Source organism: Falco biarmicus, chromosome 9 (assembly GCF_023638135.1).
Source record: "Falco biarmicus isolate bFalBia1 chromosome 9, bFalBia1.pri, whole genome shotgun sequence".
Lineage (NCBI taxonomy): Eukaryota > Metazoa > Chordata > Aves > Falconiformes > Falconidae > Falco > Falco biarmicus.
In genome coordinates, this window is record NC_079296.1 from 32,243,781 (window position 1) to 32,270,544 (window position 26,764).

A 26,764-nucleotide genomic window follows, 5' to 3' on the forward strand; every position below is an offset into this window, starting at 1 on the left:
CCACATGGAACTACGTGGCCTGCTTTGCTCAGATGTGCCACTGTTTTCTGAGTCTTGTACATACATTTGTAACTTTCATTGTGCCCTCAAATTCGTAGTTGCCTTAATTTAGATGTTTCCTGCAGTATGTCTTGTAGGCGCAAGCACAGCAGGCTGGCCTGAATCACCTCCCTGCGAGTGTGTGGCTTCTGCTGGCCTGAGAAAAAATTCATTTCCTTTCCAGCCAAACCAGAGGGCAGTGAAATGACCAGGAGCTCTACGTAGCCCAGACAGTTCCACACTTCATCACTATTGAGGACTAGGCTCCTTGTAACTTTCTAGATCTGAAATACATTGAGGAAAGACTGCAAGGGTTAGTTCTCTGGAGTGGAAAAAAGAAGGATAAGGGAAAGCAGCCTACTGTTTGTACAAGGCTGTCTATGGAATATGCTGGGGAAAAGGTTCTGCAACCATTTCTTTCTTCCTCTTGTCATCCCCACGTGCTACTACCACCACAGATTTGAGTTTTAATGCAGAGTTAGGGTCATCTTTTGTGAGGGGAAAAATGGTTTTTGTTTTCCCTGGTGCACCTGTAGAGAGGGACAGAAGTTGTCCTTTGGTCGTTGCAAGACAGACATTTCATGAGTTGAACAGCTCCCTAAGAGCTGGTGACAGATTTTGAAGGAAAGTTTTGTGAGCTCTGGGGCTCAAGTCTGTGCAAATGGAAGGAGCTGAACCGCAACTATGCCTGAACTCCCAACATCTTCAGGTTCTTTTCCAGTAGGAACTTTGTTTTTCCATTGAGAAGCTGGTGCCAAGATGGCAGATACCTGTTGCCTGCCAGGCAAAACATTGTTGGTGTCAGCAGAGGCAGCACTATACCCTAAATTTGTCTGCTTTGTCAGCAGATATTGCTATAAGAGGTAGTGACCATGCCATTGCACAGACAGCTCCTCCTAAGAAGCTGCTTCTATCTCTGTTATGATCTAGGTTTTGAAGTGAGCATGTTCAGTCTCCACAGTAACCTCCTATCAGGAAACACTGAGTCAAGAGCCACAAGGGTTTAATTGAGCAAACTGTCACTTGTTTGACAGTCTAACCCCTGAGGCATATGTTAGACATAATTAGAATAAAATATCTAGTCTAGTCTAGAATTCCCACTCGGGATAAAATGCACAAGTTAAAGCAGAGATGGAGTGCTGTCATGCAACTTCTAGCAACTGCTGGTGCAATAGTTGCTCCTTTTGCCAATGTTTGTTGATTGATTCTTCTTTGGAATAGTTCTACTGGTATCCTAAACTAGCTGTGACCATGTTAGAGAGATTTCATCTCTTGCTGCTAGCTAGTAGAAGCTGATACAAAACCCAAAGCAACAAAAATACAGCTTGCTTGTAGGAATACTATATGGAGTTGGGGGCATGTTTTGCAGGCTCCTGAAACCTCTCTAGTTAGGGAGGCAGCATGGTTGTTGTTACTGGCTGTTCCTTTTACAGGGCAAAAGTAATCATGGGCAGAAGCTGAAGGGAATGGGGTCTGAGCTGTGTTGGTACAAGGAAGATGTTATGTCCTTGAAAAAAAATAATGTACTAAATAGTTGCATATTATGTCTGGGCTTATCTCAACCCTAAATATTGGGCTGCTGTAGTAAAAGTGGCCTTCCCACATTGTGAATTCACCTTAGCCAAGTTAAACTGTACTTTGTGCTCACATTGAGTACCACATCCCAGGCAGCATAGTAGTCTCCTCTCTGAAATTTCACATCATTGAAAACAAGAAGGCACAAGAGCATTGGAGTACTATTACAGTAAATATGTTTTTAATGTCAGAAGTGTAACTTAAAAATGACTGAATCTTTTTTACCGAAACTTCTCTTACAGTTCAACCTAAGGCAGATAAAGTACATTAAAAAAAAAAAAAAATTCAGCTTAAGTAGACTTAAACATTACAAAACACTGAACACCTGTAAGCAGGTTTTATAAACAGGGGGTTCAAGGCGGAGTTCATGTGCAACACTAGTTGCTTTTCCTTTAAGAGTACTTGAAATTGTTTTTCTCCCTTCCTCTTATCTTGCATCTTTTTTTCTGTTTGCTGTGGTTCCTGGAGTGTGACATCACTTACCAGTGTGTGGCCTACTTGGAATATGGGTTTGTTTATTTTCAAGGTTTTGGTTTATTTGAAGTGATTGGTGGCCTTAACCAGTTCTTCAGTTTAATTAATAGATAAGTCTAGAGTAATACAGCTCACATATTATCAGGAAAGGCATCTCCAGGCAGGAGAGTCAAGCTAACCTGATACAATTTTTATGTATAGAAGACCAAATATTAAACCAAATCTTCATTCCTTGCATATAGTTTTAGTAGTCATACACTTCATCCTGACAACTAAAATAGAGCACTAGCCTTTTTAAGGGTTTTCTGTAGTCCATGTACCAGTACAGAGAAGCTGTAGTCCCCCTCTTCATGTTAAGTCTTGTCAGAATTTTGCATAAGAAACCACAGTTCTAAGATGTAATGTCACTGTTGGCGCTATTTTAAAGCACTTCAATGGTATCCAAAATCACAGAAGGCATGGGAGGGGACAGCAGATCACAGGGCCTTTGGATTAGTTTATAGGTGGCAGTGGCTTTGGAGTGTTTGCCTGCCTTTGCTTTATTCTCGGGGATGAGGTCTAAGATTTGGACTCTAAAAATCATTTAAGCACTCCTGAAAATCCTCTGCAAGGATTTTAATTGAAAACTGGATCATCGTCTACTTGTAACTGTCATTAAAGCTGGTGGATTGAAAAGCGTTTAAGGAAATTAGGCGTTTATGTTTGACTGAAAAGTCAATGAGATTTTAGTGCTTGCTTGTAAATCCTCCCTGAAGAAAATTTGAACTGTGCCAACTTATGAGATGAATTTACTTAGTACACTAAAAGGTATTTAGGATTTCGCTTTCCTCATTGACACAATCAAACGGTAGTTGAATGTTAGAATCCCCTCAAGCCCCTTCCAAACTGGAAATAAAACACCCCTCACCTACAAAAGTGCATGTTTCTTTAGGTAAAATTGCCATTATGTTGTCCACTGGAACTGAAACATAATACGTTTATTTTGATTGAAAGCTTGTTTCTTTTACTTGCTCTCCAGACAATTGCCAAACCTCATTTTTTCTAAATTTTATAAGCTTTTTAAGTTATGATCATGTGTTTACTCTCTCAGCTTCCAAATCAACTTCCAGCTTGGATATCCCATATATAGATGGGTGGGTTGGTGGGGACAGATAGATACAAATACATAAATCAGGGCAAGCACACATCACTGTTTACTGTACTGCTCAATTCATCAGATCATACCCTTGTAGATCTTGTCAGTTTTCCTTATTTTTATCTGTCACTCCTTGACTACTTGAAATTTTTCTTGCTGGTTTTTTCTGTTCTCAAATAGCTTAAATGGAGCATTTCAAGATCAGTTTTGTATTTACAGCAAGTTTCTCCTTTTGTTAAAGGATCACCCAGAAAAAAAAGCAGAAAAGCAGTAGTTACTGGTTGTAGCAAAGTTTAAACTGCATGCTGACGGCAGGTTAACCCAAGATTCAGGTATGATAGACAGGGTCTATCTCCAGCATTCAGGCTCTGGGAAAGCTGTGGTTGGGGGAGAGAGTGCTCAGGATAGAGGTTCAGTATTAGCCAGAGTCAAAGGCAATGAATGGAGAAATGGGAGTCGGTTTCAAGTGATTATTCTGAGCACTCTTGATGACCCTTTGTTTACTCACTAATATTTCTTTTGTCTCTTTTCATAATCCAAAGATCAAAACTGGGGTTTTGGTGGTGAGGTTTTTTTTCCCCTGCTGTGCAAGATTCTCCCCAGTAGAGCTGCTCTTAGTCTGGACAGAATTAATCTACATAATTTTTCACCTTTCATTACCAGGGAGGTCTCAGAGCCCTGCATCTGATACTCACCTTTAAGACAATCATAAAAAGCAGATCAGGGAAGGTGAACCATTGCAAGTTTTTTTTCAGCTGTGGGTGCTCATTTTTGTCCATTTGTCAAGATCTTTTGTTACTGCTTGTCTGCAATCAAAGGCTTCCTGTCACTACTTGCTTTAGTACTGAGGGCAAACATGTCAGCTGGGCCTTGTGTTACCCACCAGCCACCCCTTTCATAATTCAGCCTTAAACTGCCATTTGCCTCCCCGTGTGCTGCAGCAGCATGCATGTGGTCAACTAAATTTCATTCTTACTGAAAATACCACTCTACTATCCACACCAAAGCAATACAAACATGTAAATATATACACATGTGCCAGTATTTGCAGTTGTGTAAATTTTCATTAGAGTTCATATAATGGCAACACACAAGCACATCAGTAAGCAGAATGATGTAAGAAATGGGCAAAAGGCAAACCAGATGGGGGGGTAGAGGGAAGGGAAATGATCTGGGGAAAAAAAAAAAAAACAACAAAAAAACCCCCTGCCAACTTCAGCAAAGTCTGACAGCAGCTTTACTTGAAAGTAGAAGGGTTCCTCCTTCTACATGCAATGGGGCAGGAACATCTACTCGGAAGTCCAGTCCTGTTCTCCCTGAACTTCTGTTTCCATACAGACAAAGGGGATCTAAGGCTTGGTTTCACAAATGTGGATCTTAAGAAGGTGAAGTTTGTGTGAATGAAGTTCAAGACAAACAAAAAAATCCAACATTTCCTCATTGGAAACAGGTGTGTAAAGGGAGAGATGCAACTGAATGTGTTACAGGTTCTTTGAACAAGAACACAAGGTGGGACTAGTAAAAGTAGCATAATGGCAGCCTTATGCTTTGCATTTTCCAGTGAATGCATGTTAGACTAAGGATGATCAAAAGAGGAAGAATTTTCAGTACATAAGGTCCTGCTGCTGTTGCAGCACTCCATCTGACCTTCAGCAAGTCACTCAGCCCCCAGTCTTTCAGTATTTAATTTTCCCTGTCGTGGAGCATGGGGGCGAGCTGAAAGGAGGGCTGTTATTAAGGATTAGGAGATGGCACGTTACTCTGAGGTGAATGTAATACAGCTGACATCAGCAGCAGATGGCTGTGAGGCCATATGAAATGCAGTTGCACAAACCACATGAGCAGACGGCATATGAGAGCAATTCTGCTAGCTTTAACTAGTCTGGGCCTGGGAGAGAGAGCATTTGTGCAATGCAGTTAGAGGCCTGGAGCTATGCTGTTCCCTCAAGGCAAAAATACCTACCAGTGTATACAGAGCAACTTGGAAAAGGTACCTGGAGAAAGAGGTGGCAAAGCATTGAAGTCAGCTGGGATCTGCAGCCCTTTTGATGGTGAGCAGTAACAAAACAAGTCTCTTAATCTTTATAGGCTGTTACATTTATTGTATGTACTTGTGTGGTTGCTGTTGCTGTCACCTTTCCCAGTCTTGAAGTTGTTTGGTTTCTGTACACTTGGGAAGGAGGCAAATAGTGCTGCCAACTTGCTTTATGGATGGGGTGGAATCCAGTGCATCTTGACCAACATGCACTGGAAATCTGCAGCAGAGCAGGTGACTGAATGCAGGATCCTCTGGTCATAAGTTAATGCTGAAGCAAATGGACTATTCATCCCAAAGTTAAGACCCCTGCTTCTGCCACATCTATTGAGGTGCTTGCACTCTGTGTTTGCAGACAGTTTTATTTTTCCTCTGGTCTGGAGGTGAAAATAGCTTTGAGCAGAAGGACTGGAGTGTGTTCCCATGGCAATCCTGAGCTACACACAGTTGGTCTCTGAGGTCCAGTCTCTTGTATGGGACCTGGATTAAAGATGAGTGAGAAGGTCTCTTCAAGGGAATAAAAAGCCCTTGCCTGTGTTTAAAATCTTTAGCAGAGCGTTCCTCCCCATTACAGTGCTGAGTAGCCAGAGCACCGTTTGATTCAAACAGTAGAAGCAGCACTTTGTGCACTTCAGGGTTAGTCTTAATGACAACCATAGTAAGGGCTGGAGCTCTGTTAGTGGCAGAGAAGAGATTTGAATGCAGTATCTGAATGTGAATTTCATGTTGCTGTGAGAGGCAAAACTAAAATTCTGTACCCAAGTGTTTCTACGCAAGAAAGTTTAAAATTGTTTTCCTAAAATAATTCCTGAAGACTAGGGTGTTTGAATTGGTACAACATTGCATTGCCAACTCTAATCTGAGACCCATAACAAGATCCTGTTTGGGTCTTCGCCCAGAAAAGAAAGCATCTGTGAATTTCAGGCAAAATTCTAGACTTCTGAAGGTGTATGTGGTGTTGTTTCCTTGGGGTTTTTTTAAGATCTAAGTATTTGAATTTAGCTGTTTCTCATTCTTGTGTTTAGTAAGACTCAAAACCTGTTGAATATTACAACAACATAGAGACACATGTCTGAACTCTGCCCTTTAGGGAACTCTAGTTCTGCTTGTTGCTTCAAGGATGTAGTGAAAGGAGCCAGACGTGTGAAAAGGAACATGATTAAAATGTTATTTAAAATAAATACCTTATAGTTGGGTCTGCATGCTCTGCCACTGCATATTCATGTCATGCTAACATAGGCTTTCTCTAAGAAGCAATTCTGAAGTGCATTCCTGTTTCTAAGCTAGCCTCTGTGTGGAGTTGTCTTCATTTGCTTGTATTTATGTGATAGTCACTACTGAATCTCCCACAGGCAGCTTTGTAGGGTCATGACCTTGCTCCTATTTAAAGTTTCAGTGGGGAAAGCCAACCACAGAGGAGCTGTATGTAGTTTTTGGCAGAGTCTCAGGTCTAGTATATACAAGAATCTTTTTCCCATCCTGTTTTTACAGACTTCACATATAAATGTTTTTTTCCCTAAATGCCTGCATGAAAAAGGCCCACAAAGGTTTAGAAGGCAGTTGGCTGGTCCAAAGTAACACCTTAGGGGAAGGGAAGTTGTCATGTCTCTGTGGCACAGTGATTCAGTAGGAAGATGCTGAGACACCATTTCTGCAGATGTCCAGTAAGAAGTCATCTTCATCCTTCCCTGCTTATTAGGCTTTATATGGCAATCTTTGTATGGGTTGGTTCAACTGTTCTGACTAAACTTGCAGTCTGTACTTAATTCTAAACTAAAATTCTGGTCCCTTGTCCTTCATGGCTTGAGATGGGCAAGATCTCGGCTGGATCACTTTAAATTTAAGAACAGGATCTGGGTTTTACCTTGACCAAGCTCAGTTGTTAGGTGGTGGTGTGACCTATAGAGTACATATTTTTTTGAGACTGTTGCATTCCTTTAAAGAGCTAGCTTGAGCTCAGGCCATCTATCTACCAGATGACAGATCCTGAACCCATGTTTCTGATGTGTGCTAAGGGCTGTGAAAAGCCTTTCTTGCTATATTTCCTGTAATATATTTGGTTGTGAAAAGGCATGGCAATAGGTCTGCCAGGTAAGGTACCAGAACGACCTCGTGGCCTCTGCTTTTACCATGAGGCTGAGTATGTTGGTAAAAGAATTAGTCTTTGACAGGAGTTTCACAGACTGTAATTTCCTGCTCTGACAGTTCTGTATGCAAAGGATGAAGTGTGTCCTCCTTGCAGTGGGTCATGGTGGAGCATTGATCTATTCAGATGCCCGCATCCTAGCCTTGAGCTAGAGAGCTGTTCTGCTTCATGTATCTTAAAGAATACAAATCATTCAGTAAATTAAAAATGGGAGGCTGTCTGAGAGGTTACTATGAGGAAAGAAGCAGAATTTGGATTCCTGTAGGGAACAAGCATCATTACTTTTGTTTCTTAAGCCGCATGTCTAGTCCCAGATAGCTGTTGTCTCTCTTCTTTACTGAAAGATTGCCTCAGTTTCCCAGTTCAGTGAATTGCTTCTAAGAAAGCCACAAAATCCTTCCCAACACATCTCATTTTTCACCCTTTGCTTTGCAAATCAGCGTATGATCCATGAGTATGTCTAGGCCAGGAAACAATTAATAGCAAGAAAAAGTACTTCCTTGGCTTGCGGGCAGCTCCCAGCTTGCTCTTTTCCCCAGATTAGCAAGGATTTAGGAAGCACACATTCTGTGTATGCTAAATCAGTTCTGCAGAAACCACTGCATACCATCGTCCTACTCTTATCTCTGAATTCCATAGACAGGCAATCTCAGCTGCTCAGTGCAGCCTGGCAGCTTTAGCTTGCCAGTAGGTACTGAAAGCCATGTAAGCATGGCAATGACAGCAACACAAGGGCTAAGATGTTATCTCCGTAGCAAAGCCAAAGGCAGTTTCCATGGTGATGGAGAAACTCCGTGCCACTAGTGCTGCAGCTGCTGTGTTGGACAGGATTAGTAGCCTTTTTTATACAGAGGCTGCTCTAATAAAGCTTTTATGTATTTATGTTGCCCTCATTAGGTTGTATCTAGCTCTGGAATATACAACAAGGGGTGAGGGGAAGAATTAAAGTGACTGAAAGGAATGCTGATCTAAAAAGGAAAAGGGAAAAGAAGGGTGAAAATGTTGTAAGCCTTGGAGTATCCACAAGTGACAGAGGTATATGACAGCTTAAGTGCAGAATACATGGTATTCTGTGCATTTGACATTCTGGTTAATAGCTGTTAAGCATTAGCTCAACATTAATAGCTCCTAAAGTTCTTATTTCAAGTGGGAGAGTTAGATTCATATCCCCAAGTGTTAACTTCTCTCCAAAATGTTCCTTCTGAATTGGATCAAAAATCAGAATGGGTCTCTTTTTCTATATTGAGACTAGAGATTCCCAGGGACTGAAAGAAAGTAGGTGATCTTCCGACTTCTGCATCTCAAGCACTGAAATGTCTTATGATTCACTTGGTCCCTCTTTTCAGTAATAATTTCTCAATAGCTCAGCACAGGTGCATGGAATTCATTTTGTACTCTTCCTGTAGGGTCTTACAGCCTGTGGTTTCACTTATTGCTGGGACAAGAAGTGCATCTCCAGCTTTCTACACTGGAAATGTACAATTTGCACTTCTGCTTTGTTCTTCTACCAGCCTGTGCTTTGTGGGTGTTGAGTAGGAACTGTGTGTAAAACTGCTCGATTCAAATAATAATTTAATCATTTTTACCTCAGACTTCTGGTGATTTTAAACATTGATTGCTCTCTTCTGAAATGGATGCTAAAAGAGATTTTTATTCCGTCTTTCAGGTGGTGCAGGGGACCGGGACAAGATGCCTGTCAATCACGAGGCTTTCCTGCTCATGGCTAATTCCCAGAATGAAATGGAAGATTGGGTGAAAGCCATCCGACGGGTTATATGGGCTCCATTTGGTGGAGGTATTGCAAATAGCTCACACGCACATAAATTAAAACATTTGCCTCAAGGTAAAACATATTCTTGTGATACTAGGATACGTGTAACACTGTAAAATCAGTAAGATGCCTAGATAAGCTCTGGATTGTCTGAAGTGTTTTGCAGCAAGGTGTTTGGGTTGATTCTTAATTTATTTTATTTTTCCAGAAATTGGAAGGGAATTGGGAGGGGAGGGCACATCCAGACTGTATAACTGGCTCAGTTGCAAATGGGTGGTGATAACAAACATATTGCTATCATCAGTACTCAGTTTTTTTACAGCTAATTATGAACTATTCTGTGGACCTTTCTTATCCTTATGGACCTGAAGAATCATGTCCAGCTATCTCAATTTTCTGCCACAAGGGCAGATGCCCATTTTTACCCTTCGTACAGCCAGAGGAAGCAAAACTTTTCACTTGCCTAATGTAGGGCCCAGTTGAGAAGACATCTACTGGCTTTGGTGGGGATGTAGCCTGAGGAATAACAACAGGGTCAGGCTGAGTGAACACCTGTAAGACAATACAGCTGTTGACAATTCCTGAAGTTAAAATGAACAAAAAATCCAAACTCTTGGTGTTGATATTATACCACAATCTTCAAATTCTCAAATCAGTAGATAAGATAGGAGGTGGTTTTGTAGTTTAGCATAGAACAAGGTTTCACAGATTTTTTTCTTCTGGGTTCGCTGCTGGTGACAGCAGCTACTGGCTTGGTACTGGACACTCTACGATTTGAAATGACTTGTGTGGTACTGATGGAATTCATGCGAATAGTGGTATCAACCTCTTTGGACAGGTAGAGATAAAAAAGTGCCAGATAAAGGCACTTTTGCTTCATTATGCTGAAATGAAGATATTAGTTTTCATGGTTCTAAGGGAGGGAAAAGTGACCTTGATGCAATTGAGGGAGGCTCAAATACCATAAGGTCACTGAGAAGATCCTGTGTTTGTTAGTAACTTTTACCTCGGGGTTTCTGTTTTTTTTTCTTTCCAGTGACACAGTTTTGCGTCTCTGTGTGACAGCATTTGTTTTGTATGGAGGAGATGTAATCTCTAGTGGTGATGTAATTTTTTTCCTGGGTCCTTCTTTCACTTAGCAGAAAGAGTGTATGTACAAAAGGCAGTTTGTACCTGATTCTGAGAGGTTGCACACAATGCTGTTGTGCTGCGGGCAGAACAAGCCCTTTTCACTAGTAGAAACTGGTCTACTATTATTTCCTCTCAGACACAAGTATGTGCTAGTTTTGCTTTCCTTCTGAAGTCCAGCCCGCAGTGAGGAGTCTTCTAGAATTTGAGCTCAGTGCAGGTCCCTGCAGTTCCTCCATCAGAAGTCTCAGAATCTCATAGATGGTACTTCTGTGGCCATTTGTAGTGAATCTTACAGTGTCTATTTACAGCTTTGCTATGTGCATCAAATAAATACTGTGAGGAAAAAGGAAACATTCAGTCATGACAAATAGTACGCGTTCCAGCAACAGCCTCTCAGGGCATGATGTTGTCAGCACTGCTGCTATCAGTGCAAATTTGGCTTCTTTTTTGTTAGTGTTCATGTTTTGTCAGTCTCTTGAAACAGCTCCAGAGCAAGCATCTTCTCTAAAGTATTAACATAATGAATAACTAAAAATCTTAATATTTTAAAAACAAAAACACTAGAATGGCATAAAGTTGGGGATGGATTTCTTTTTTGTTTCTTTATGGGGGCAGTATTGTCCAAATTAATCTGCTCTTTTTCCGTACCTCTAAACTTCTCTGCAAAGCTATCAGATAACATTTTGTTTTTCCTATAATGAGGCAGATACTCTTATTCTTACATTTGATTCCAGGAACTGGGGCCTTATGAAATATCAAAAAACACAGAATGAAATCATGAGGATGTGGGAGCAGGTCAGTGCAGCGGGCAATACAGCAGTGCAGGGGGGAAATACAGCAGCTGCTATTCATTGCTGTTTTCACACACTGCAGATTTGATTTAGTTCCATCAATGTCAGTGTAAAGGCTGCTTTGGCTGTTGGTGAGAGCTGGCTTAAGCCCTGTAGAGGAGAAACACTGCCATTTGCAGGGCTGGTAAGAAATACAATTGTGTGTTGATGTTTTTCTTCTCTCTGTGGATAAAAACTACCCAAGAACATGGGTGCATCCTGGGCACTCAGCCTGGCCTGAGCTCTCTTCCCTAATACTCAAATGCATCAATCTAAAGCTAGCTTGGCTATGTCTGCTTTGCAGTCTAAGTTGCCTGAACAGGTTCTTATGCTATGGTTTCATCGCTTCTCTAGGCTGACTGAAGTGCTAGCTGCTGTCAGGTCTGGTCTTTTCCTACCTTGCATCCATGTGTTCCCATATGTTTCATTGTGCTAATACTAGTGGTTATGCAGCTGTGCAGTAGGAAATGACCTGGCAGGAAAAAAAAGGAGGGAGGATTAGTGTGTAGGTGGACGGGCTACACACTACTCCCAACCCTGCTAACCATGCAGCTGTAGTACTAGTAGTTCCAGCACAATGAAGACATTGGGGAGAGACGATGGGGTGAAGGAGAGATGATGGGATGGAAGAGGGCATGGTTGTTCATTCTGACTTCAACCTAAACATAAATTGGGTTAAAGAAACCATGGAGCTGCATCCTCAGTCTCTTTGAACTTCATAAAGTACAGGAATGTCAATAACCAGGAAATAGTTAAGATACTCAAGCTTTTTTTCCAAATAGTTTTAGCCAGCTTGGGAAAATGATCAAACCTACTCCTCCTCCACCAGAATCAGAGCAGGGCAATTTCTCAGAGTGAAATCCCAGCTTAGCTCAAATGTGGGAGGACAGTAAACATAGCTGCCTCTGTGTTTTAATTGAATAATTTGAACTCTGCTTTGCTACCACCACTAATTGGAAAGCCAAATCTTATCTATCGACACTTTTTAATATATGAAGCTAAAGGGACAGGGGAAGGAATTAGAAAGCAGGCTTCATTATTAATATGTAAATATCCAGCCCTGGAGAAGGTTGATATGGTGTAAAAATGAATTACACCAAGATAAAAGGGGAGGCTTAGCCACACTTTAATCTTTGCTGATGTATTGAAGAAACATAAATCTAAAAGGTTGAGGGTATCTTCTTACATGTTGATGCGGGCACATGAACTGTGTTTAAAGGTGAACAGCAAAGGCTTCTTAAAATAAAACAGAAAACTCTCCAAAGTTGCTGAGGAACCTGAATTATTAATAGGAGATACATTCAGGCTTAAAAACATATGGAATGTGTGCTTTGAAATACACATCAAATGTGGCCTTAAAATAAAATCCTAGAGTTCTTAAGTCTTTTGAAGAACAACTATGATGTTTATGGGGAAAATAATTTCTAACAAGTTTCCCTGAGTTTCAGGCTCCTGAATTCTTGAGTCTAGTCCATCTCATTCAGAGCAGAAGATTTTGTAAACTGAGATTTAAGAGTGCTCTGTATGTTTTACTTATGTCTTTAAGAACAGTTAGTCACAGTGGCTTGATAAAAGTGAGGTTTGGAGCACATTCTGACAGAGGGTGATTCATACTGTTCACTATGATCCTTCTTACCTCTGTGACGAATAAATTTTGTTCTGAGTTTACACCACTAACAGTTTATCTGGAGAATCCTCTGTACCCTACAGTCACATTGTTCTGCAGCTGCTCTTTAATATGGAGTGTTCACAGCAGTGCCACAGTGCTAAATGCAAAGGGTTTGTGGCTGTGGGCTTGGGTGAGAGTCAGCCCGCCAGTGTCCTCTGAAGGGTGATGTGTTGGAAATGTTTGGTGTAGGTGGGGGGAGAGGAGGTCATTCCTCATTCTGTACGTGTACAGTGGGGCTGTACTTCTAGTCTCAGAAATAGAGCTACTTTGAGGAAATCCCTTTCCATCTACTCCTCCTCAGTTGTCATGTCTTACTCATTTTTGTCTTGCATCAGAAGAAAAATGTAAAATGTCTAAGATGGTATTTTTTGGACATGAGGTACAAAAGTTGAGGGGTTTGGTGCCTGAGTTGAAAGCCGAGTGGCATTACTCTGTCTCACAGCCCAGCACATGACCAACACTGCATGAGGACAGAATCATTCTGTGTTAATCTTGTTTTATGTTTGTATTTGTTTTCTCCTGTTTACATATTCTTTCTTCCCATGAGCAGTTCCTTGCTCCTCTGCCAGAAATGCGTGTCACTGCCCCTTTATTTCTCCACTACTTTTCCCTAATTTCTGCTCCTCCTCATCTCAGTCTTTCATCAGTTCTGCATGGAGGGAAGGTGAAGCAGTTGGAAGGGAAGAGATGTACTTCCTTAAGGTAAACACAGAGCACTTTACCCTGTGCAAAGTAATTGTGCTGCAAGAGCTCCAGCAGTGGTTTCTCCATTCGGGAAAAATAGTAACTTTTTAACTGGTGGGCTCTGATGAAGGGTCCACTGAGGGAGCCACTCTACTATCATTAATTCCAGTTCTATTCTCCAGATATATATAAACCATGATATGTGGCTTATTTTTTCTGTGAGCAAAACAGTGCAGAGAATGTTTTTACTGACAACTGGGGCCCTGTGCAGACCATGTCTTGCATTAGGGGAGAGCTGCAAACTAGGGGACAAGTCTCTGCGGTGTAATTTAATACGTGACTCAATGTCATTATGGGTAATGGAAGAATAGCCCTACATAGGCCTAATCAAGGATCCTGTTTTAGATGGGTAAATGTCTTTCAGATAACATCTGGATGACAGCAAAACATGACTGTTTTGAAGGGCCACATATTGGTATTAGATGCATGTCCATGAGGATGCCAGACTCTTTAGGAGCTAGCATGTGATGTTAAGTCTTGGTAGTCTGAGGTTTAATTTCTCCACCTGTAAGATGAGGATTTGCCAGTAAGAGCATCATGAGCATAGAATCACATCAGTTAATTTAAAATGCTAAGATACCACAGTAATGAAGAAGAGGGAGGTGGCTTGTTTTCTGCTCAGTGTGAAGACAGAGAGAAGAATTCTGCTCCCTGTCTTGCTGGAGAGCTCCCCCAGAGTGACAATCTCAAGTAGGATTCCTGGCTGGGCCAGGAGGAGCCCCTTCACTAGGCAGCAGGGTGAGCTTCCCTTGTGCAAGCTCCCACAGGTGTGTGGGGAGTCATGCTGGGTGTTTGTTGTGCCTGTCATGATGAGCTGTTATCTCTGCACAGACAGCTGGCGCCTGATGCTGCTTATCAGTGTTTGCTCTTTGGTGGTGTCTCATGCTGGGTGATGGGCCTGAACCAAGAGAAGAGGAAGGCAAAGATGATGGGGGGGTTATGAGTTCAAATATCTTCACAGGACTAGGGGATGCATAAATCATCTATGAGGAGGTGCTGGTTAGCCTTACCCCACGCAAAGGTGTCACAAGCGGAGGTTATACTTGTGGGATATAGAAACTGACACAGAGTAGAGCTAAAGTAAGTTGGGAGTGGATCTTGCTGCCAAAACTGCTTACAACAGAAAAAGTTTTAAGATCTAAGATCTGATTAAGTTGTGGGGTTTTTTTTCTGACTTATTTCTGTCAGACATATCTGGGGCTTCTATTAGTGCTTTATGACCAACATATTTTACCATCATGATGCAGCCTTGAGGTAGGGAAAGATTATTGTTATTTTTTGTAAAGGAGGAATCTGAGGTATTGAGCATCAAGTAACTTGCCTGAGGTCACAATGACTATCTGTAGGACAGGTGCTCTGAAGGTATCATGGGATACGATCCTGGAGAGAAGTCTAGGATATCTCGTTGATTTTCAAGGATTACTTCCTCCAAGCTCAAGAACAGGCCTCCCCCACCTGCAGGAAATGAAGCAAAGGTAGCAGGAGGACTGCATGGAGCAGGGGTCCTCAAACTTTTTAACCAGGGGGCCTGCGCGCGGATGAAGTGGCAGGCAGCCATCTGCGGCTGCTTGGTTTCCCCCCCACACACCCCCGGCGGGGGGTGGGGGGTGTGTCTGTAAATACCGGGGGCCATATTGAGGACCCTGGGGGGCTGTATCTGTCCCGTGGGCTGTAGTTTGAGGACCCCTGGAATGGATGAACAAGCTGCTCCTGACAAAGCTCATACCTAAAAAGGAAGCACAGAAGAAGTGGAAGCAGAGACAGGTGACCTAGGAAGAATATAAAGAAACTGTTTGATCATACAGGAATGGACTTAGTAAAGTTGAAGCACACCTGGAGTTGAATCTGGTGGGAGCTGTGAAGGGCAACAAGAAGGACTTTTTCAGGCATGTCAACAACAACATGAAGACCAGGGGAAATACGGGCACACTACTGAAATGAGCAAGAGACCTGATAACAAAGGGCATCAAAGAGGCCAAGGTACTCAATGCCTTCTTCACCTCAGAATTTACTGTTAAGATTTGTCTTCATCATTCCCTAGCCCCTGAAGCCAGTGGGAAAGCCTGGAGCAAGGAATACTTCTCAGTAGAGGATGATCAGATTAGGGAACTTTTAAAGAAAATGGATATACCCAAGTCCATGGGACCTGATGAGATGCATCCACACATGCTGAGGGAGCTGGCCAATGCATGAGGCTACTCTTGATAATCTTTGAAAAGACATGGTGACTGGGGGAGGTCCCTAAAGACTCCTAACTTCAAGAAGGGTAAGAATGAGGACCTAGGGAAGAAAGCTTGTCAGCCTCACCTCTGTTCCTGGGAAAGTGATGGAGCAGACAAACACAGAAATAGTTTCCAAACATATTAAGGTCAAAAAGGTGACCGAGAGTAGTCAGCATGGATCTGTGGAGGGGAAGTTACGCTTGACCAACCTGATAGCCTTCTATGATGAAATCATGGATGAGGGAACAGCAGTGATTACTGTTTGTCTCAACTTTAGCAAAGCTTTCAGGACTGTCTCCTGTAATAACCTCATTTACAAGTTCATAAAGTACAGCCTAGATAAATAGACAGTGAGGTGTATTGAAAGCTGGCTGAAGTGCTCTGCTCAAAGCCCGAAGTCCATCTGAAGGCCAGTCATTAATAGTACACCCCAGAGGCTAATACTGGTGCCAGTACAATGTAACAGTTTCATTAATGACCTGGGACAGAGTACACCCTCAGCAAGCTTGCAGGTAATATTGGTGCATCAGACAGTTGTGCCATCATTCAGAGAGGCCTCGACAGGCTAGAGAAATGAGTGGACAGGAACCCCATAAAATTCAACAAACTAATGCAAAGTCCTGCACCTGGGGATGAATAAACCTAGGCAGCAGTACATGCTGGGAGCTGACCAGCTGGAAAGCAGCTTTGCAGAGAAGCACCTGGGATGCTGTTGGACAAGTTGAACATGAGCCAGCAATGTACCCTTGTGGCAAAGAATGCCAACGGAATCCTGGGTTGCATTAAGAAGAGCATTGCAAGCAGATTGAGGGAGATGAGCCTTCCCCTCAGCATTAGCAAGATCACATCTGGAGTGTTTTGCCAGTTCTGGGCTCCCCAGGACAAGAAAGATTTGGGCTTACCGGAGGGAGTCCAGTGAAAGGCCACTAAGATGATTAAAGGATTGTGGCAAGTGAGATACTAAGAGAAGCTGAGGAGGCTGGGCTTGTTTAGCCTGGAGAAGTTTCAGAGTGGATCTTATCAGTGTGTATAAATACTTGATGGAAGGGTGTAAAACTAAAAGCAAAACTAAAGCATGTCAAGGGCAAAAGGTGTTCCTTACTGACTTTTGATGATCCTACATTTACAAGTCAGGTGGCTGCTCCACTTCCATATACAATTTGTAACTTTCATGTCTCTCTAGTTCACTCCTTGTATATAATTCACCTTTAAAGCTGTTGGCTAAGGGCTTTAAGTGACATTCAGTACCAGTGCCCAAGCTTATCTGGGCTCTGAGTGGAGACTATGCAGTAACCTGGTCATTGTGGAGCAGCAATGGGTATTCTCAGAGCACTGTGTTAGGGCTTGTTAGAGAGGCAAGTCCCCTGCTACTGGTTTCAAAGACCCCAGGCAGCAGCACGAGTTCTGCGCTGCAATGCTGTATCTCCCAGCTGTCATTAACCAGCTTAGTTTGGTTGTATGGATGAAGGATGTAGTTTGGCATCAGGTGGATGGATCTGTAGTACTTTGTTGGTGTGGACAGTCCTGGGCACCAAAGAGCAGGCCTGCATCCAGTGCTGGGGAATGACAGGCAACTGAGCAAGAATCCTTCTGAGTGCCTCTGCTCAACTAGATAGGACACAGAGAAAAACTATAAATATAAATTACTTCTGTTACATATTTAGGTGAGAAGGGTAAAGCTGTTCATGGGATTTGCTTGATTAAATGTCTTGGTTGAGAAACTTCGATTTGATAAAACAAAATGTCACATGGGAATGTTTCCATTTGGATGAAATTTGTGCTACAAAAGACTTTTCAAGCTCAGGGTAGAACTTTTAATACAAGCTTTTCCCTGAATTAATCTTGTACTCCAGAGGTTGTGTAAGCAGTTAAGATGTAAAATCTATCCAACTTAAACCCCTTCCTCAAAAAACAACAAAAAAATTACTTCGAAAAGGGTCTTGGAAAAGAGAAGTTTGCAGGAAGCTCTGATGGATAAAATTATTACAAATATAAGGAGGATTTGAACTGTGCACAGTCATGTGGTTTGAACCAGGAAAAAGAAGCGTTTCATGTAGTGCAAAAATAAATTATGAAACTCATTGTCACAAGATGTGGAAACAAAAATAATAAATGGATTCAAAATAGAATTGGATGAGTTCACAGAAGATAAGTCCACCTGAGCTATCAAAGAAAAACTTCTAGAGGAAGTCATTAGCTTCATATACCTTGTATTGCTAAGAGCAATCCAGCTTCAGAATAAATAAGGCAGGGCTTGTGTTTGCTTCAATAACAGATTGTTTTCTTCTTCTCTTCAGCTAGGAAGTGCCATGGAGAAGTGATGGTGGCTGTGCATTTGTTACATTGTTGGTGGCTACTGCCTGTAGCATGTAGTCTGACCAGTACCACCTCCTTCCCTGGTGTTTTCTCAGTGAGAGCATTCCTGTAATAGTAAGATTCATGCTTGATGTTTGAAAGCTGACAGTCTTTAAAACAGCAATGATTCTCACTGCATATCCTGGCAGTGTATGATTAATGGGACAAACATGTTCCTGTGGTGTTTCTCAGCTTGCAGGCAAGGATTTTAATTTCTCTGTATTAGTCCTTTGATGAGTGTTATGAGGATATGCCCTTACTGAAAGGGAATGGTAGTCTGCCTCTTGCAAGTTGCAATTTTAACCATTTAGGAGCTGAAGACAAAGACATTCACCATGTCTCTTTTTTCCTACGTCCTTTGCAAAGGTTACGCTTCTACCCCCTTTAGTTGCTCTTTTTTTATTCTCCTCCATCATCACGTAATTGGTCTTGTAATTTCCCCTTCCTACCTTCCGAGTTGCAGGTCAGGGAAGGGAACATTCAGCCCCTGACCTCTTCTAGAAGTGTTCCTGAAAGGCTAGCAGATTCACTGAAATGTGTTACCCATTTTACAAGTTTGAGCTAAATTCCATGTTCTCTCCAAGCACGGTCAGTCAAGTTCGGCTGTTGTTAGAGCTTAGACCGTGATCTTATGCTTGGATGGTGAAAGTGTAAGTTATGCTTTATATTGATTGATGATTTTAGTTGGATAGTGGAGTATACAGGTAATTAGCTAACAGATTTTCATCATTGGATGAGTTTGAGGAAGCAACAAAGTGACACTATACACAATTTACTTGGTACGGAGTTTTGCGATTGTAGGTTTTAGACTGACAGAGATATTTATGATGAAGTTTGATTTGCGTAAGCACCCATGTGTTCAATGTTGATCCTGTCTGATCCTCAGTGACTGATTGTGCTGTGTCTAGGTTATCAGCCTCTCAGGCTTGAGATATGGGAAGGCTTGAGGCCATAAGCTTGTTTGGTCTTCTGAATGGATAAAGGGGCTGACCTTCTAAATTTTGGTTGTAAATCTAGGTCACAGGCTCTGCCAGGTTCCAGAATGGCCAGAAATCCTGGTGGCTCATTTCATTCTGTACAAGACGAGGATCAGCAACAGGTTTTAGACTCCGTGATCCTTATGTTCAAACCCACAGCTGGAATTCTCATCTTTCTGTAGTGATGAGACACTGTGGTGGCAACAATCATGTTACATCATAACTACTTTTTACTTATTAACACCCAGAATTTTTGGAAAACTCTTCTGTGCAGTGGGGACATCAACATGCAGTGAACTTGGAAGAGAAAATCTGCTGGTCAGATGCTTTCTACAGACAGAGCTTCAGTCAAGCCTATGAAATCTATTAAATGTAGACAGGCATGTGCAAGACTCAGTAAATAAAAAGTTCTGTAAAAGTTTTTCTTATGTTGTGGGGAGAAAGAAGTTTTCCAGGGCACATTTGCCCAGGTCATTGCTTGCTAAAAGGCATTTTTTGTTGCTCTTGATGTTTCATTCTCTAAATGCTTCTTGCCTTTGTTTAGAGAGAAATAGACCAATAAACACAGGGGTTTGGCTCTGGATTCAAAATGCTGTGGTTAAGTGACGTTAGGTCTGTTTATCATCTTTTCTCTGTGAGCAAACAGTTAAAATATCAATTTAGAGCATAAAGTGGTCAGAGTCCATGGCAGGGTAATTTACAGTGCTGCTTAATTCCTTTCCTGACATGTTTTAGAGAGATGGGAAGACACCTCACACAGGTTAAGCAGAATCTACTCTGACAGAAGGACGAACATAGCTATTTGCGAACCTTTTAACCCAGGATGAACTGGTTTATCAATCAGTAAGCAGAAGCCTGTTCATTCTCAAAATATTTCATTTTACCAGTGAAGGTTGAGACCCCAGCCTAGACAGGGGAGGGGTGTGGGGACATCATTTTGTTCAGAGAAGGATCTCTCCAAAGTGTTTGGAGAGGGAGGAAACTGGAAGGGAAATTTTCGCTACAGGGGACATGCTGACATACTGTTGAAATCTTTCCTGCTGGGTTCAGCCCTGTGACTGATCACCTGTAGCCATTTCACTGCCAGCTTTCAACAGATACAAGATGTTCAAATGCCCGTGTTTGCCTAGGTTAAAAAGTGAGTCTGTACAAGGCTCAACTTACTTGAAAACTAGAGAACTTCAGCTCTTATTCTAACTTTGATATGAGGTCCTTTCTGTACAAATAGATGAAGCAATTTCCTAGATCTGAGCTCCCTCAGACAGGTCCACTTGAGTATATCTGTATATTAGCTAATACTCTGTGTAAGACAGTGTCTAAAAATACTCACACCCTATGGCACTTGCTAGAGCTGTGCAAGCCAACAAGTTTGCTCACAATCAGAGATGAGGAGGAATATTTTCTGAGTTCATGTGGGTTCACCATTCCTGTCTGTTGCAACCAGATTCAAGACTGAATTTGACCTGAGTTAGATGCCAAGCCTGAGACATGCCTGGATTTTCAGAGGTTGTGTGAGCTGTAGTGAACTTCCCAGCCAGTCTCAGGGCTTGTAGTGACATGTACAGGCAGGATGCTTTCTCCCTGTTCTGGTACCTGCAGCAGAATAACTGCAGTGGTGCTAGCTCATGAGAGCATTACTAGAACTCTCTTCATACAATGGTGCCAGGAAAGAAAATGCCTGCAGCTCCACAGCAAACAAAATTCTGTGAGACTTACTCCCTGAACAGTTTTAGTAACCTAAGTTGTTATTTAGAAAACAAGGGTTGGTCAGTGGTAAACTTCTCTACAACTAAACAAACAGCAATGGGGAAAGAGGGATTTCAGACTCCATTACCCCTTCTTTCCTTGGCACGTGTACGGGGAGAGCTCCAGGTGAAAATGTTGATGGTAGTTTATATGTAATTTGGACAGCTTTCTGGATTTTATTGCTATTCTTGCAGTATCAAGTGTACTTCTGGAGTCTGCAGCCCCTGCAATCCAGTGATTATGTGTGAATCTTGGATTTCATTTTTCAGAAATGTGGTTAACAGAGAAAGCAGGATCCAAGTGTGACCTGGGAATTCAAAACACAAATCAAATATTTATATTTAGTGATTTTTATTCCAGTCTTATATTCTGTGGTCTAAGTCATGATTTTTAACATGATACTTTGAAAGGGATTGAGAATTGTTTCATATAAGGAGATAGGTGGTAACTGTGGAGTGTGTAGATATGGAGCGCAATGTTGTGTTCTTCTCGCAGGACACCTATAGCTGCAAAGTTAACCATGTGCAGGGAATAACACTGAAGCAGCTGTCGTTTTATGCTTTAATTGTGATGCTCATGTAAGCAAGCACGTGCTCCTTTTTTCTTTCACCAGAGAGCTGTGTTTGCTCTTTCTCCGGGGAAGAGTTTGCATTGTCTTCTCTCATGCAACTCACAGTATTATAAGCTATGCTGAAGTCTAACCATGCTTTGAGTCATGCTGTGTCCTTGGCCACTGAGAGGCTGTGAATTTCACAGGTTAATTAGGCTTTGCGTATAACAATATTCATGTTAAACAACATGACTTTCTATTTCATTGGATACCTTCTTGTTCTGGTGTTTTGAAAGGTGGAAAACAGAAATGGAGAAGTGAATGGAAGAATAAATGTCTGCATTTTCTGTCTCCTGGGCTCCCATCCCAAGCGTTGAGTCCCAGGCTCCATAATGTTATTTGCAGACGTGAGGCTAATTTTGAGGCATTGTTCCAGGGATTAGTGCCAAAAAAATCCTGATGGTGTCTCAGCCATTCAGAAGAGGATTGGTCGTGCTCACCCGTTAGCACTGTGGGCAGCCTCTCCCTAACCTGCAGCCTGCTGTGTTCACCACAGGCGAAGAGGGGATAATAAAAGGGTGAAGAACACCCAGGATCTCATTTGTAATTTTTATTTAAGGATCTCCATTGCTTTTCAGATATTCTTTAGTGGGCTTTAAATACTGTCCAGTGTATTGTCTGGGCTTTCGGTGTCTATTTTTGCAATTGTGCAATACCTTGCTACTCAAAATATACCTTGAATAGCTAAGGGGAATACCTTACTATCTTGCTACTCAATAACTAGAGCTTTTGATCCTAGTGCTGCCATGACCTGTATTGAGAGACAGTCTTTTGATCAGAACAGAGAATGTAGAGACATAGTTTGATCTCAAGTTTCATGAGTTGTGGAACAACACTGTCTCAGTGACTGGGATAATATCAGAGCCTGACATGTGTGTTCAAACTGAGCCACTGTGTAGGTAAGGAGGTGGCGGGCCACTAAGTTCAGATGAGCATGGTCTGTGCAGTGACCACAAAATGGTATTTTAATAACAGAAGCAGAAGAGCAGTTGCAGACAGGGATAAGTTGTTGGGTGGTTTTGGTTTGGGGTTTTTTTTCTGCAGAGGGAAATGAAGTTAGCCAAACTTGATAAAATTCCCCAGAAGTTTGGCGGAAGCTTGGTGCAAAGGTTTTGAGTGGTGACGGCTGCAGATCTGCAGTCACATGAGTGCATTTTGTAAATGGGATGGAGGGCTGACCTGTGTATAACTGCATGAGGCATTGTGTGATAAGTGTTTTTCTTAACTACAGGCTTCTTACCCTGAAACCAGAGGCTGAGGGGGTGAATATTTTACTGCAAGTAAGTCCTGGGGAATTGGTTCACATGTAAGGAGCTTGTAGTTCCCTCCTCTACCAGTTATGCAGCTGAGCTATTGAGCATCAGACAACTTCTCTGTAAAAAGCAGAGGGTGTAAGCACAAAAAAGGTGCACAGGTCAAAGACTAGCTTTTCCTAAGCTGTGTAAAACTTTCCAATGTATCCCAGAGCTGTGGAGGTACTCTCAGAGTATGCTAAGGCTAAGGTGGGGGTATGTCCCCTCCAAAATGAGGTTTCTGCTTCTGGTGCTTTGCAAGCAGAACAGAGGCCAGACCGGGGCACCAAGTTGCCTGCAGCACAACTAACATTGCCTGTATCAGGAAGGGATCCAGAGTGTGGCATGCAGACAGCAACTGTTGCTCAGCTTTCCAGCTATCTAGAATAGATCTGACAAGCAATTAGAGCATGAATATATTACAGAGCCGATGGGGGATGCCTTTGTTAAAACTTGTGACCCATACTTAGCTGCTGTTTACATTGGCGGCAGCTTCGAGGGTGGGCAAGACCCTACCTGCCTGTCTTTCTACTCTCTCCTTCCCCACGCGGAGGGAGCTGGGAAGCTCTGCACCTCATTGGATATTTCAAATGCTTTCTGCACAAGTCATAATTAATGTCGAGTTGCGGAGCTAAGACCAGATGTGCTGCTGAGATTATCTCCCAGGGCAGATCGGCTGCTCTCCACTCCGTAGCGCTGGGTGAATGGAAAGCTGCCAGTGCTGGGACTCAGAATGTGTCTGATGCCTGAAGTCAGGACTTTCTTTCTCTGCCGCTCCTGCTGTCTGACACTGCCTGGTTTCTGCTTAAAGCTCAGCGCCTGTCATGTAGCGGAGTGCTGCACAAGAACGAGAGGTATGAGATGATTTTCCGAGTTTAGATTTGTTATGTTTTTCTTTTCCTAGAGGAAAAGCAGATATTTGAGCTTAGCCTCAGACATAAGCTAGGAATCTAAAAAAGGAGCTGACTTTACAAAGGGGGAAAGAGTGGGAAGGACCCGGTTTATGGCCAAAAATACCTACTGGATGCCAGTCTAACATTTGAAGATAGTTCTGAGGAGATGCATTTCTGCTTGCTTTTACATAAAATATTTAAATGGTGGTACGTGAATGAAAGCAATCGGCTCCTAGTATATGGAGGCTGTTCTTTGTGGGGAATGGGGTCAGAAGACACCACATTCTACCACAGACCCGTTTGTGTGGCCTTGGGCAAGTTACTTTTTTTTGCTTGATTCCTAGTTATCTGTTGTTTCCTTTCCTTTCCCTCATTCTCACATGTTTTGTCTGGCTGGATCGTTTAGTCGCTGGGAACTATCTTTTCTTAGGCATGTACAGCTCCTAATGTGGAACTTCTTTTCCAGTTGCTGCTACAGTAATTCACAAAGTGTGTGCTTGGGTGGGCCAGGGGAGGGGAAACAGGAGTTATAGGTTTGTGTGTGTTTTGTGCTATGGAAGCATATGCATTTCTGAATGTCTGCCCATGATTTGTTCTCAGTGCTTTCATGTGTGAGAGGGACAGATAAATGGGAGCCTAAGTATGAATGTGGGAAGGTAAAAGCAGACGCTTACCTGTGCAGGTGAGCACGTACACAATATTTATATCCGTAAACTGCCTGTCTGTGAGGCACCACATGCATGCGCGGGTGTATGTACTGCTGTAGAGCAGCATCCAGGTCTGTGCTTGATTATCTTCCTGCACATCTTTTAACGTGAGCGTGTGTGTACTAAGCTCTATGTACAGCTGACACAGGAGTGTCTGGACTTTTCCTGCTTTAAGCACATACGAAGTCCTCAGTCCTCCTGTAAAGAAAAATCTACTCAGGAACTGACTTTATTATCTCTGTCTTCAGTTTATTTTGGTTGAAATCAGAGCTCTGATGAGGAAAAATGAAGCAGGGAGCATATATTTTCCTGCCCACTGCATGTCTGGACAGCATAGCTGAATGTATAGACTTTGTATGCCTGGAGCTGGTGGGTGAGCTATTCAGGCCAGGACAGAGAGCTTGTCTGTGTCTTAGTCAGTACATCATTCCTGGCTCGCTTTTTCCACAAAGAGCCACCTAAATCTTTAAAGAACAGAGACAGCTTGTTGGAGTAGAGGAAAGAAATTCTGTAGCTCTGCTAGCCCATTATTTTAGTATCTCTTGAGTCTTTCTGAGATTAAAGATGTGGTCCCAGGCATGCTGGGGTTTTTTCTGCTTTGAAACCAAATAAAAGAGCCTAGCTATAGATAAGGGTCTGACAAGGAAAGTTAACCCTTGGGTTGATAGTAGCTTTTGACTTTATTTCCAGCCTAACTCTGTCTGGGAGTGTGACTGGATGGCACTGGCTCTACTTCTTCTGAATGAAAAGAAAGACTTTAATGTCTTCCAGCAGGATCATCAAATGGAGTGAAATGCTGCCAAGTTCAGTCTGAGCTGCTGGCCCCAGTGATTAAAAACAGGCCTGTGCCTTGAGGAGCCGGCGGATGAGGCTGTGTGTGACTGGCTCCACATTTGCTTTTCCTTGCAAGGCAGGGCAATCCCTGTCCAGCCCAGCAATGCTGTCATATCCTGGTAGTTTCAGGGACATTTTACTACACGTTTTACAAGCTCTTCTGAGACCTAGCTGAAGCAAGATGAGCTTTACAGAGCTAGCAGAACACCACCTTCTCAGTCTGCCCTGTTTAACCCTGGGAGACTGAAGTAGGTGCATCTGCTATGTCTCTTGCTAGTGTAGCTGTAAGAGCCCTAGCAGTAATTTTACTGAGAGTAGACTTCATCAAGGCCCCCCCAGCAGATGTCTAGATGAAAGATTTCCACAAGCCCAGAACTGTCAACAGCTCCAGCTTGCCTTTGACAGTCCCTTTCCAGCCCTACTCCAAAGATATCTCTTAGCTTGCTTCTTCTCTGAACCCTAACACCAATTTCCTCTCCTAAGCTATGGACAAGATGTGCAGCCACTGCACAGATAAATGGTTTCTCCAAGGCCAGCTTTTCAGCCCCACTCTAACTGCAGCTGTCTACTTTCTAAACTGCAACCCTAATGCTCTTACTGCCAAAAGACCTGGGCAGGGAGCAATCTTTCTTCTGAGCAGTGGCTGGAGGGGGTCCTTCTCTATGGCTCAGCAAAAGAAAAAAAAAAAAAATAGGGCATAGAGCTGCAGTGTAATTGCAGCTGCAAAGGGAAAGGTGCGGTTACCAACAGACCTGGCTTGGGTGATATATTTAATCTGTGCAATGCTTGGTGACTTCTAGTGCTTCCATGGAAAATTAAGGTTCAGCATTGAGAGGGAGAGAAAACTTAGATCTGCAATTGGAGTTGGGCTGGAGTGGGACTCCCGCACCAAAGTGCGAGGCAACTAGGAGAGCTGGGCTGAGATATGTCTTTCACCCTGGCAATGGCTTCAGGGTCTTTTCTTCCCCTCAGCCAAAAATGACCTGTGAGGGCTGCGTGATGTCACCTGCACAGCCCTTCAGCACATGGGAAGTAACCCACACTTGTGCCAGCTCCTTTCAGTCATCATAGTTAGGTCAGCTTCATCCCCAGTCATCCCAGCCTTGGTTTTATGGCTGGTGTTTCTTGTTACCTATTTGAAATGGTGCGAAGGGAGGTGAGTAGTATTGCAGAAGAAGAATACTACAGCGCCTTTGTTTCCTCTGAAGATCGCTGTTTCCATCCAGGAGAAAAAGGTGTTACCAACTTCTGTGCTTGAGAAGGTGGAAAGACAGGGTCCCCAGCATCTGGTTCTGCAGCAGACACCCATAGTAATGTTAATACTGTGCTTGTGAAAGGTCCATCTGCTGCTCCTTCTGAATCTCAAAGCAGGTCACCCTTCTATCTTTATCTGTTATCTTAGCACCACATTCCTTAACCTCTGTGTCAGTGGTCTCTGGCTGCAGTCAACTTGTTACCCAGGAGTCATTGACAGTACCTACAGACAGGTACTGCTCATGTGATCCAAGTTGACCAGGAAGGCAAGGACTGATGTTGCTTGAAACATATTAGAGCATGTTGCTGCCCACAGACCAACCAA

At 42.7% G+C, this 26,764-nt stretch overlaps 1 protein-coding gene across 11 annotated transcripts in view; it reads left to right on the forward strand.

Moving 5' to 3' along the window:
* Positions 1-26,764, forward strand: part of ARHGAP22 (Rho GTPase activating protein 22) — a 151,545-nt gene that overhangs the window by 97,338 nt on the left and 27,443 nt on the right. For 8 of the 11 annotated variants that reach the window (XR_008824077.1, XR_008824078.1, XR_008824079.1 and 5 more), the window contains one exon: positions 9,071-9,247. Coding sequence is in view for 7 of the 11 variants with exons in the window: in XM_056352681.1 (XP_056208656.1) it covers positions 9,071-9,247 (177 nt within the window). In the remaining 4 variants the exon portion in view is untranslated. Of the gene's footprint in view, positions 1-4,987; positions 5,275-9,070; positions 9,248-26,764 lie in introns of those variants that run through there. The other 3 variants (XM_056352686.1, XM_056352685.1, XM_056352682.1) reach the window with 3 other exon arrangements.